We start from the raw sequence: 12,576 nt of genomic DNA on the forward strand, positions 1-12,576 counted from the left end.
CACCAATCACTGAAAGCAAGCATGCAGGTACAGCAAGCAGTTAAAAAGGCAAATGGTATGTTGGCCTTCATTGTGAGAGGACTTGAGTACAGGAACAGGGATGTCTTACTGCAGCTGTACAGATGAGACCACACCTGGAGTATTGTGTGCAGTTTTGGTCTCCTTACCTTAGAAAGGATATATTTGCCATAGAGTGAGTGCAGCAAATTCACCAGACTGATTCCTGAGATGATACGATTGTTGTATGAGGAAAGATTGGGCCGACTAGACCTTTATTCACTGGAGTTTAGAAGAATGAGAGGGGATCTCATTGAAACATATAAAATTCTATCAGGGAGGGACAGACTGGATGCAGGGAAGATGTTTCTTCCAGCTGGGCGGGGGGGGGGGGCGGGGTCTAGAACAAGGGGTCACAGTCTCAGGATACAGGGTAGGCCATTTAGGACTGAGATGAGGAGAAACCTCTTCACCTAGGGGGTGGTGAACCTGTGGAATTCTCTACCTCAGGAGGCTGTAGAGGCCGAGTCATTGAATATATTTAAGAAGGAAATAGATTTCTGGACTGTAAAAGGGTCAAGGAGTACGGCGTTGAGATAGAGGATCAGCCATGATCATACAGAATGACGGAACAGGCTGGAAGTACAAAAGTCCTACGCCTGCTCCTATCTTCCGTTTCTATGTTAAGCAAACTCAAAAGTCCCAAGTTTTACCATTAAACAACCTGCAGGTTTGGGGCACCATCTTGTGGCCCAAGGCTGCACTACACCATTTGGAGCAATAAATAAATAAATAAATAAATAAATAAATAATCGCAAAATACTCACGAAGCTCAATGTTTAAAATCACACCCTCTATAGGATAATTTCGAAAACAAAAATCTCTGGTCAGGGTTTCAAATTGGCCATCGATATTTGTAACCAGGTCGAGAAACAATAGCCGACTGACGCATGGGAGTCCTTTCGGCCCATCGACTCAGTGTCGGCTCACTGCTGGAGCCAGGCGGTGAATGCACAATGCGGGCTCTGAGGGAGCCTGAATTAGCGTTACCCACTGGACTGGAGGGGGGAATAAAGTCAGCGTGAAGCAGATATAAAGAGATAGAGAAAGGGGCGAGAGTTTTGACTTCCCTCTAGCACGCTCGTCGAGATATCTCGTAGCAGGAGGATCCTTACCCGTGTTGGTAGATAGGAATGCTGAACAGGAGCCTGCCCCTACTACAATCCTTAAACCAGCAGTTTGACTGGTTGAAGCTAACAGATCAGCCTTGATCTCAGCCACTAACTGTGCTTTGCTGGTAACAAGATTAACACACGTTTCCTCCTATAGCCAATGGTGACAAATGAGTTTCGGTGACAGCGCCTCCTGCTGACGGACAACGCCCTTCCTAATGACTCCACATCCCCGCTTTGGCCACCCCCTCCCTCGCTTTCAAACGAAGTCAATTTAGTTTTATTCATTTGCCCCGGCAGGAGGATTGGAGGTCCCCGTGGCCCCAGTGGGTAGCGACCCTGTCTCCAAGCCAGAAGCGCCAGGCTCGTGGTGTCCCACTCCAGGACTGGACAGCTGAGGAAGGTGAGTTCAGAGCGCGGCCAAACCTGGAGTATCGGCCTGTAGAACCCTGCCAAAACACACCAGCGGCCGGCTGTAAGGGCGGGAGAGATTCCTGACCATCCAGAAACGATGGGGAGAAAGTTGGAGCCTCTCCCATCCTCATCCACAGCTCCAGACAACAACATACACGTGGAGGAGTGTGCTGGCACAGCTACCCGGACTCTCGGAGTGAACTGTGACACTCAGTCAGTCCCAGCGTTGGCAGGAGGACACACAGTTACGGTAAATAGCAAAAGGATCGGAGGGGAGATGTGTTTTTTTTTATAACACAGCGCACTGACAATCAGGAATGCAGATTCTTTACCTGATTCCCTTTTGAAATTTACTAAGGAATTTAAAGGGAAAAGTTTGAAGGGCTGTGGAGAAAATGGAATTCACTGCATAGCTCTTAAAAAGGGGCCAGAAGAGGCACCGTGGGCTGAGTGGCCTCCCTCAGCGAGTATAATTCCATGAAAAGCCCTAAGTCGGACACGAGAGCTGATTAAAACGGTAAGGATGTGAAACACCGAGTAAAGAGGCAGCAAAACGAAGGGAAGGGTTAATAGTCAATGTCAGGTGTATGAGCTGTGATGGGACACATCCGGCAATCGGATTCTCCTCCTGATTTTCGGGTACCTTTTCCTGGACAGAACAAACTTACTCTCCCGAGTTTCCCGGGACGGTGAGCAGTGCTCCTGATACTCACAGTACTCCCCGACCAGCTTCGGAACATTACAGCGCTTTGCCGTGACATACACCACGATCCCAGGATTCTGCTTTGCAAAGTCTACCACGCCTTCTTCAATGAACTCTCTGGAGACCAAGGAACATCACAAAAAGATACATCAGAGATATAACATTTCATATTCCGCCGCTTTTCTGCTACTTAATACTTCCACTGCAGTTCACCCACCACATTAAACGTTCACTCCCTCCAGCACAGGCACACTGTGGCTGTGGTGTGTACCATCTACAAGATCCCATATAACAGCTTCCAAATCCACAGCCTCTACCACCTTAAAGAACAAGGGCAGCAGACACAAGGGAACGCCACCACCTGCAAGTTCCCCTCCAAGCCACTCACCATCCTGACTTGGAAATATATCGGCCGTTCCTTCACTGTTGCTGGGTCAAAATCCTGGAACTCCCTCCCTAACAGCCCTGTGGGTGTACCTACACCACACAGGACCGCAGCGGTTCGAGAAGGCAGCTCACCACCACCTTCTCAAGGGGCAATTAGGGATGGGCAATAAATGCTGGACCAGCCAGTGACGCCCACATCCCGAGAATTAATTAGAGAGCACTCTCAGATTACGTTCACGTTACAAAGCAGCCTCAGCGAAATGCTGGGTGACACCAGAAGAAAGCAGAGTCACTGGAGAAGGGAGTCTCGATCGGGAGATAGCTCAGGCCCCAACATCTCAGTCCAAAGGTTGGCGCTGGCGTGAAGCGATTGCACCAAAGCTCAGCGTGATCGCAATGCTAAGCACACTTCATTGAGGTGCAGGCCTGAGCTGGGGCCAGTAAATTTGCACACACATAGAGACCTTCCTGCACAATGCAAATTCTTTAATGGGCTAATCACGAAACAATTCAGAGCAAAGCAGGGTTTGAAATATTGCATGTTTACAGTCGGAGTGCGTGTGATCCTTTCTTTAGTGACCCTCGTGGGTGCGCGCTTTAAAACCCCTGAGGAGGCCAGGTAAAGTTTAAATCTTTGAATTGCTTTTTTTTTATTGGCCTATACTAGCTAATTTTAGTTGTTATTTAAGATTTACCCATTTAGACGCGATTACTTAAAAATAGCCTTTTCCAAATTTAAACAGGACAAAATTTCGAACAACAACAACTTGCATTTAAAAAGCACCTTTGATGTTTCCAAGATGCTTTGCAGGAGCATTATTAAACAAGGTTTGACACCATGGTACTGAAGAGATATTGGGCCATAACTTACAATTTCCAAGACAGTGTACCTGGGGTGTACCCAAAGATGCGCTGACAGTGTGTGTGTGTGTGTGTATATGTGTGTGTGTGTTTCTGTGTCTATGGGTGTGTGTGCATGAGAGTGGGTGTCTCTTTTGTGTTTGTGTGTGTGTGACAGAGAGAGAGAGCGCGAGCGAGCGTGTGAATGTATTTATGTATGTGTGAGTACATGCTAGTGTGCATGTGCGTGTGAGTGCGTGCTAGTGTGCATGTGTGTGTGTGCATGCTAGTGTGCATGTGAGTATGTGCTAGTGAACATGTGCGTGTGTGTGCTAGTGTGCATGTACGTGTGTGCATGCGAGTGCATGCTAGTGTGCATGTGAGTGCATGCTAATGTGCATGTGTGTGTGCGTGCGTGCCAGTGAACATGTGTGTGCTAGTGTGCATGTGCATGTGTGTATGCGAGTGCATGCTAGTGTGCATGTGTGTGTGAGTGCACGCTCGTGTGCATGTACGTGAGTGCTTGCTAGTGTGAATGTGCGTGTGAGCGCATGCTAGTGTGCATGTACGTGAGCGCATGCTAGTGTGCATGTACGTGAGCGCATGCTAGTGTGCATGTACGTGAGCGCATGCTAGTGTGCATGTACGTGAGCGCATGCTAGTGTGCATGTACGTGAGCGCATGCTAGTGTGCATGTACGTGAGCGCATGCTAGTGTGCATGTACGTGAGCGCATGCTAGTGTGCATGTACGTGAGCGCATGCTAGTGTGCATGTACGTGAGCGCATGCTAGTGTGCATGTACGTGAGCGCATGCTAGTGTGCATGTACGTGAGCGCATGCTAGTGTGCATGTACGTGAGCGCATGCTAGTGTGCATGTACGTGAGCGCATGCTAGTGTGCATGTACGTGAGCGCATGCTAGTGTGCATGTACGTGAGCGCATGCTAGTGTGCATGTACGTGAGCGCATGCTAGTGTGCATGTACGTGAGCGCATGCTAGTGTGCATGTACGTGAGCGCATGCTAGTGTGCATGTACGTGCGTGCATGCTAGTGTGCATGTGCGTGAGTGCATGCTAGTTGCATGTGCGTGAGTGCATGCTAGTGTGCATGTACGTGAGTGCATGCTAGTGTGAATGTGCGTGTGAGTGCATGCTAGTGTGCATGTGCGTGTGAGTGCATGCTAGTGTGCATGTGCGTTTGAGTGCATGCTAGTTGCATGTGTGTGTGAGTGCATGCTAGTTGCATGTGTGTGTGAGTGCATGCTAGTTGCATGTGTGTGTGAGTGCATGCTAGTTGCATGTGTGTGTGAGTGCATGCTAGTTGCATGTGTGTGTGAGTGCATGCTAGTTGCATGTGTGTGTGTGCATGCTAGTGTGCATGTACGTGAGTGCATGCTAGTGTGCATGTGTGTGAGTGCATGCTAGTGTGCATGTGTGTGTGAGTGCATGCTAGTGTGCATGTACGTGAGTGCATGCTAGTGTGCATGTACGTGAGTGCATGCTAGTGTGCATGTACGTGAGTGCATGCTAGTGTGCATGTACGTGAGTGCATGCTAGTGTGCATGTACTTGAGTGCATGCTAGTGTGCATGTACGTGAGTGCATGCTAGTGTGCATGTACGTGAGTGCATGCTAGTGTGCATGTACGTGAGTGCATGCTAGTGTGCATGTACGTGAGTGCATGCTAGTGTGCATGTACGTGAGTGCATGCTAGTGTGCATGTACGTGAGTGCATGCTAGTGTGCATGTACGTGAGTGCATGCTAGTGTGCATGTACGTGAGTGCATGCTAGTGTGCATGTACGTGAGTGCATGCTAGTGTGCATGAGCGTTTGAGTGCATGATAGTTGCATGTGAGTGCATGCGTGCTAGTGCGCATGTGTGTGTGCGCGCATGCTAATGTGCACGTGAGTGCGTGCTAGTGTGCTCGTGCATGTGAGTGCATGCTATTGTGCGTGTGTGAGCATGCTAGTGTGCATGTGCGTGCTAGTGTGCATGTGCGTGACAGTGCGTGCGAGTGTGCATGTGCGTGAATGTGCGCGTGTGTGCATGCTAGTGTGCATGTGTGTGTGCATGCTAGTGTGCATGCTAGTATGCATGTGAGTGTGTGCTTAGTGTGCATGCGCGTGAGTGCGTGCTAGTGTGTGTGTGCGTGTGTGTGTGTGTGCTAGTGTGCGTGTGTGTGTACGTGCTAGTGTGCATGTGCGTGCATGTGTGTGTCTGTGTGCTAGTGTGCACATGCGTGTGTGTGCATGTGAGTGTACGCGTGTGCGTGCTAGTGTGCATGTTTGTGTGTGCATGCGAGTGTGACTGTCATACAGCAATAGTTACCCAGAAAAAGTCAGAAGAATTGAAACCACTTCTAACTTCTGGGAAACCATTGTACAGAGCCACACTGACACCGCCCCCCCATTCCTCCCCCACCCCCTCCCCCCACCCCCCACCCACCCCCACGACCACGGGACTCCCCAGGGCACTGCCCCCACACCCGACTTCCCCCACCCCCCCCCCAACACCAGTAACTGCTGAAGCCTCCTCCTCCCCCCATTACTTCCCCAGGCTGTCCGACTCCCCCCTGCCCCCCGACTGCCCGTCCACCTCTACCCCCACCCCCCAAAATTCTAACCACTTACCTGACACGCCTACCTTCTCTCTGGCTTGAAGTTGGCGGGACCCTTAAATCCACATTGATTTACAGCAGCCAGTACTGTAAAAAAAAAAGGGGGGCGCCCATCTGAACCTACAGCGCTTGACTGAAGGAGGGCAGTGCCCTTGCCCAGTTCTCACCCAGCCTGAATCAGAAGGCAGGATCGAAAGGATTTACAGGTTAAAAAAAAAAGTAGGACTGGAGCGGCGACCTTACTCTGATTGTCACTCCGCGGAAGGTCGGGCCCATCAGCTGAGAAAAGCTTGGTCAACGCGGTAGACTTTAAGGAACATCTTCAAGAAGGAGAGACGGCAGAGAGGTTTAGGGAGGGAATTCCAGAGCTGAGGGCCCCAGGCCGCCAATGGTGGAGCGAGGGGAGTTGGGGGTTCACCTGAGGTCAGAACCGGAGGAGCACCGAAATCTCAAGAGGGTGGTGGAGCTGGAGGGCGTTATAGAGATATGGATAGCACGGAGGGATTTGAAAATAAGGATGAGAATGTTTGGGAGGCTGCCGGATTGGGAGGCCAGGTCGGCCAGGAAGCCTGAGTGAATGGGACTTGGTGAGAGTTGGGATTGGGCAGCAGAACTTTGGATGAGGTCAAGTTTATGGTGGGTGGAAAGGGGAGGTAGTGGCAAAGTCACTGATTAGTAATCCAGAGTCCCAGGGAAATGCTCTAGAGACCCGGGTTCAAATCCCACCATGGCTGGTGAAATTTGGATGAATTAAAAGTCTAACGATGACCATGAAACCATTGCCGATTGTTATAAAAACCCATCTGGTTCACTGATGCCCTTCAGGGAAGGAAATCTGCTGCCCTTACCTGGTCTGGCCTACATGTGACTCCAGACCCATAGCAATGGGGTTGACTCTTAACTGCCCTCTGAACAAGGGCAATAAAGGCTGTCCTAGCCAGCAACGCCCACGTTCCCAGAAATGAATGAAAAAAAATGGGATTCGGCCAGGGAAGAATTGGAATAACCAAAGTCAGCAGATGAACAGAGACATGGGTGCAATGGGGTGATGTTAAGGAGATGGAAATGGCCGGCCTTGGTGACGGAGAATATATGGGATCAGTTGATCATCTCGAGGGTCAAATATGATACCAAAAGTTGCAAATGGGTCCCCAGACAATTGGCTAAGGGACAGAGATTGTGGCAGGAATCGAAGATGATGGCTTCAGTCTTCCCAAAATTTGGTTGGAAAGAAATTTCTGCTCATCCAAGACTGGATGTCAGGCAAACAGTCCGACAAATCAGAGGCAGAGGAGGAGTCGGGAATGGTGGTGGTGGTGGTGAGAGAAACTCGGGTGTCACCAGTATACACGCGGAACTGATGCTGTGCCCTCAGCTGATGTTGCCAGATGAAGATGAGAGATAGGAGGGGGCCAAAGGGAGCAGCAGGAGATGTAACCGTAGGTAATCTTCTGTTCCTGACTGGATCTGGAATATTGAATGGTGAGAGGCGTCCCACGCAACTCGGTGACTGAGGAGAAGCATTGGAGGAGGATGGTGAGGCAAACCATGCAGACAGGCAGAGAATAGACAGGGTCACAATCACATAGGGGATGTTAGAAACAACATTTTCAGCACAGGGAGCCATTCGACCCATCATATCTCTGATGGCTAGGACAGACTTTGATAAGGGCTGTTTGTGTGCTACATTCGTTCATGGGATGTGGGCATCGCTGGCTAGGCCAGTGTTTATTGCCCATCCCTAACTGCCCTCATTCAGAGGGCATTTAAGAGTCAACCACATGGAGTCACATGTAGGCCAGACCAGGTAAAGAACAAAGAACAAAGAAAAGTACAACACAGGAACACGCCCTTCGGCCCTCCAAGCCTGCGCCGATCATATTGCCCGTCAACTAAGACATTTTGCACTTCCGGGGTCCGAATCCCTCTATTCCCATCCTATTCATGTATTTGTCAAGCTGCCTCTTAAACATCACTATCGTACCTGCTTCCACCACCTCCTCTGGCAGCGAATTCCAGACACTCACTACCCTCTGCGTAAAAAACTTGCCCCGCACATCTCCTCTATAGTTTTCTCCTCTCACCTTAAATCTATGTCCCCCTCATAATTGACTCTTCTGACTATCTACTCTGTCCATGTCACTCATAATTTTGTAAACTTCTACCAAGTCGCCCCTGAATCTCCATCTCTCTAGTGAGAACAATCCGAGTTCTCCAACCTCTCCTCATAGTTAATAACCTCCAGACCAGGCAGCATCCTGGTAAACCTCCTCTGCACCCTCTCCAACGCCTCCATATCCTTCTGGTAATGTGGCGACCAGAATTGCACGCAATATTCCAAGTGTGGTCTAATCAAGGTTCTATCCAGCTGCAGCATGACTTCCCAGCTTTTATACTCAATACCCCTGCCAATGAAGGCAAGCATGTCATATGCCTTCCTGACTACCTTAAGGATGGCAGATTTCCTTCCCTAAAGGGCATTAGTGAACCAGATGGTTTGTCGTTTATGGTCGTCGTCAGACTTGTGTTTAAGTTCAAATTTCACAATCTGCCATGGTGGGATTTGAACCCAGGTCCCCAGAGCATTACCCCAGCTCTCTGGAATACTAGTTGAGTGACAATACCACTGTGCCATCGCCTCCCCCCCAGAAAGCTGGGACGCAATCACACATTCAAGGTGTTTGGAGACAAAAGGGAGTTTGGAGATAGGGTGGTAAATTGTAAGGACAGAAGAGTGAGGACTTTGGGTGAGGAAGGGTGATAGCAGCAGATTTGAAGGATGTGGTGGGGGCTCGGGGTAGGGGGGGGGGGGGGTGAAAAAAGTGCCTCAGAGTAGAGACCTATTTGCTATATCACCAAACATGGGGGCAGCAAGGGAAGCTGAGTGACAGGCAGTTTCGTGGGAATTGATTCAAGGGAACATGAGGTGGGTCTCATGGACTGGATGATCTGAGAAAGGGCATGAGGTGAGGGGGAAGGTGGAGGTGGAGAGAAACGAAAGAGAGATGTGAGTTCAAGGCTGTGCTAGCGAGTTCCACTTTCTAACCTTTTTCTGGTTAAAGAAGGTTCTCCCAAATTCCCTTTTGGATTTATCAGTGACTATCTTGTATTTATGGCCCCGAGCTCTGGTCTCAGTCCAGTGAAAACATGTTCGCAGTCTACTGTACCAAACCGCTTCGTAACCTTAACAAAAACAGAATTACCTGGAAAAACTCAGCAGGTCTGGCAGCATCGGCGGAGAAGAAAAGAGTTGACGTTTCGAGTCCTCATGACCCTTCAACAGAACTAAGTAAAAATAGGAGAGGGGTGAAATATAAGCTGGTTTAAGGTGGGGGGGGGGGGGTGGTGTGGTTGTAGGGACAAGCAAGCAGTGATAGGAGCAGATAATCAAAAGATGTCACAGACAAAAGAACAAAGAGGTGTTGAAGGTGGTGATATTATCTAAAAGAATGTGCTAATTAAGAATGGATGGCAGGACACTCAAGGTACAGCTCTAGTGGGGGGTGGGGTGAAATAAGACTAACAGGGCGTAAAAGGTATAGATTTAAAAATAATGGAAATAGGTGGGAAGAGAAAAATCCACATAACTTACCGGAAAAAAAAGGTGGGGAAGAAACAGAAAGGGGGTGGGGATGGAGGAGGGAGCCCAAGATCCATGTCAGCCTGTTCCTGCCCCACAGAACTAATTTCTCGTTATCTGGACTCCCTTCTCTCTCCCCTTGACCAGTCCCTTCCCACCTACATCCGTGATTCCTCTGACACCTTGCGTCACATCAATAATTTCCAGTTCCCTGGCCCCAACCGCTTCCTCTTCACCATGGACGTCCAATCCCTCTACACCTCCATCCCCCACCAGGATGGTCTGAGGGCCCTTAGCTTCTTCCTCGAACAGAGGCCCGAACAATCCCCATCCACTACTACTCTCCTCCGTCTGGCTGAACTTGTTCTCACACTGAACAATTTCTCCTTCAACTCCTCTCACTTCCTCCAAATAAAAGGTGTGGCTATGGGTACCCACATGGGCCCCAGCTATGCCTGTCTCTTGATGGGGTATGTGGAACATTCCTTGTTCCAGTCCTACTCCGGCTCCCTTCCACAACTCTTTCTCCGGTACATCGATGATTACTTCGGTGCTGCTTCATGCTCTCGCAGGGACCTGGAAAAATTTATTAATTTTGCTTCCAATCTCCACCCCTCCATCATTTTCACGTGGTCCATCTCTGACACTTTCCTTCCCTTCTTTGACCTCTCTGTCTCAATCTCTGGTGATAGACTGTCCACCAATATCCATTACAAACCCACCGACTCCCACAGCTACCTCGACTACAGCTCCTCACACCCCGCTTCCTGTAAGGACTCCATCCCATTCTCACAGTTCCTTCGCCTCCGTCGCATCTGTTCTGATGATGCTACCTTCAAAAACAGTTCCTCTGACATGTCCTCCTTCTTCCTTAACCGAGGTTTTCCACCCACAGTGGTTGACAGGGCCCTCAACTGTGTCCGGCCCATCTCCCGCGCATCCGCCCTCACGCCTTCTCCTCCCTTCCAGGGGCATGGTGGGGTCCCCCTTGTCCTCACTTATCACTCCACCAGCCTCCGCGTTCGGGGGATCATCCTTCGCCATTTCTGCCAACTCCGGCATGATGCCACCACCAAACCCATCTTCCCTTCACCCCCTCTGGTGGCATTCTGTAGGGATCGTTCCCTCCGGGACACCCTGGTCCACTCCTCCATCACCCCCTGCTCCTCGGCCCCCGCCTACAGCGCCTCCCCATGCATACGTGGGGGGGTGCAGCGCCTGCCCCGTCGCTTCCTCTCTCCTCACCGTCCAAGGGCCCAAACACTCCTTTCAAGTGAAGCAGCACTTCCCCCAACTTAGTCTGCTGCATTCGTTGCTCACAATGTGGTCTCCTCTACATTGGAGAGACCAAATGTAAACTGGGCGACCGCTTTGCAGAACACCTGCGGTCTGTCCGCAAGAATGACCCAAACCTCCCTGTCGCTTGCCATTTCAACACTCCACCCTGCTCTCTTGCCCACATGTCTGTCCTTGGCTTGCTGCATTGTTCCAGTGAAGCTCAACGCAAACTGGAGGAACAACACCTCATCTTCCGACTAGGCACTTTACAGCCTTCCGGACTGAATATTGAATTCAACAACTTTAGATTTTGAACTCCCTCCTCCATCCCCACCCCCTTTCTGCTTCTTCCCCCTCCCTTTTGTTTTTTCCAGTAATTTATATAGATTTTTCTTTTCCCACCTATTTCCATTATTTTTAAATCTATACCTTTTATGCCCTGTTAGTACCTGCAGGAGGAGAAGGGGAGGGGGAGGGGGAGGGGGAGTTAGTACCTGCAGGATTAGGAGGAGAAGGGGAGGGGGGAGAGGAGGAGAAGGGGAGGGGGGAGGGGAGGAGAAGGGGAGGGGAGGGGGGTTAGTACCTGCAGGAGGAGAAGGGGAAGGGGAGGGGGAGGGGGAGGGGGGGGTTAATACCTGCAGGATTAGGAGGAGAAGGGGAGGGGGGAGGGGAGGAGAAGGGAGGGGGGAGGGGAGGAGAAGGGAGGGGGGAGGGGAGGAGAAGGGAGGGGGGAGGGGAGGAGAAGGGAGGGGGGGGAGGGGAGGAGAAGGGAGGGGGGGGAGGGGAGGAGAAGGGGGGGAGGGGAGGAGAAGGGAGGGGGAGGGGGGGAGGGGAGGAGAAGGGAGGGGGAGGGGAGGGGAGGAGGGGGAGGGGAGGGGAGGAGGGGGAGGGGAGGGGGAGGGGAGGGGGGTTAGTACCTGCAGGATTAGGAGGAGGAGGAGGAGGAGAAGGAGGTGGAGGAGAAGGGGGGGGAGGGGAGGAGAAGGGGGGGGAGGGGAGGAGAAGGGGGGGAGGGGAGGAGAAGGGGGGGGGAGGGGAGGAGAAGGGGGGGGGAGGGGAGGAGAAGGGGGGGAGGGGAGGAGAAGGGGGGGGAGGGGAGGAGAAGGGGGGGGAGGGGAGGAGAAGGGGGGGGAGGGGAGGAGAAGGGGGGGAGGGGAGGAGAAGGGGGGGAGGGGAGGAGAAGGGGGGGGAGGGGGGGGGTTAGTACCTGCAGGATTAGGAGGAGGAGGAGAAGGAGGGGGAGGGGGGAGGTGGAGGAGAAGGAGGGGGGAAGGTGGAGGGGAGGGGAGGGGAGGGTTGGTACTAACCTGACCCCTCTGCTGCTGGGAGCCTCTTTGCTGAACACAAGGCTGAGCCTCTTCAGCTGGCAGATGTACCTGCCCACCCCATTCTGCAAGACACTCTGCAGGAAGCGGCTAGCAGTCCCTCTCGCCGTCATGCCTCCCTCTCTCTCTCTCACACACACACACCACAGTGCCACAGGAAGCAATTTATTTGTGCAGCACTCAAACTCCTCCGATAGCCATTTCCCCTCTCCCTCCACCTTCAGGGTGCAGGAAGATACACATTGGAAGCAAACAAACTAAA

General features: G+C 51.4%; 1 protein-coding gene across 1 annotated transcript in view; it reads right to left on the bottom strand.

Moving 5' to 3' along the window:
• Positions 1-12,485, bottom strand: part of mrpl43 (mitochondrial ribosomal protein L43) — a 118,580-nt gene extending 106,095 nt beyond the window's left edge. The window contains exons 1-2 of the mRNA XM_041209872.1: positions 12,297-12,485; positions 2,297-2,403 (exon numbers count right to left, since the gene is read on the bottom strand). Of these exons, the coding sequence (XP_041065806.1) occupies positions 2,297-2,403; positions 12,297-12,427 (238 nt within the window). The 5' untranslated portion in view covers positions 12,428-12,485. The remainder of the gene's footprint in view (positions 1-2,296; positions 2,404-12,296) is intronic.
• Between the last annotated feature and the right edge of the window lie 91 nt (positions 12,486-12,576).

The sequence above is a fragment of the Carcharodon carcharias genome, chromosome 17 (assembly GCF_017639515.1).
Source record: "Carcharodon carcharias isolate sCarCar2 chromosome 17, sCarCar2.pri, whole genome shotgun sequence".
NCBI lineage: Eukaryota > Metazoa > Chordata > Chondrichthyes > Lamniformes > Lamnidae > Carcharodon > Carcharodon carcharias.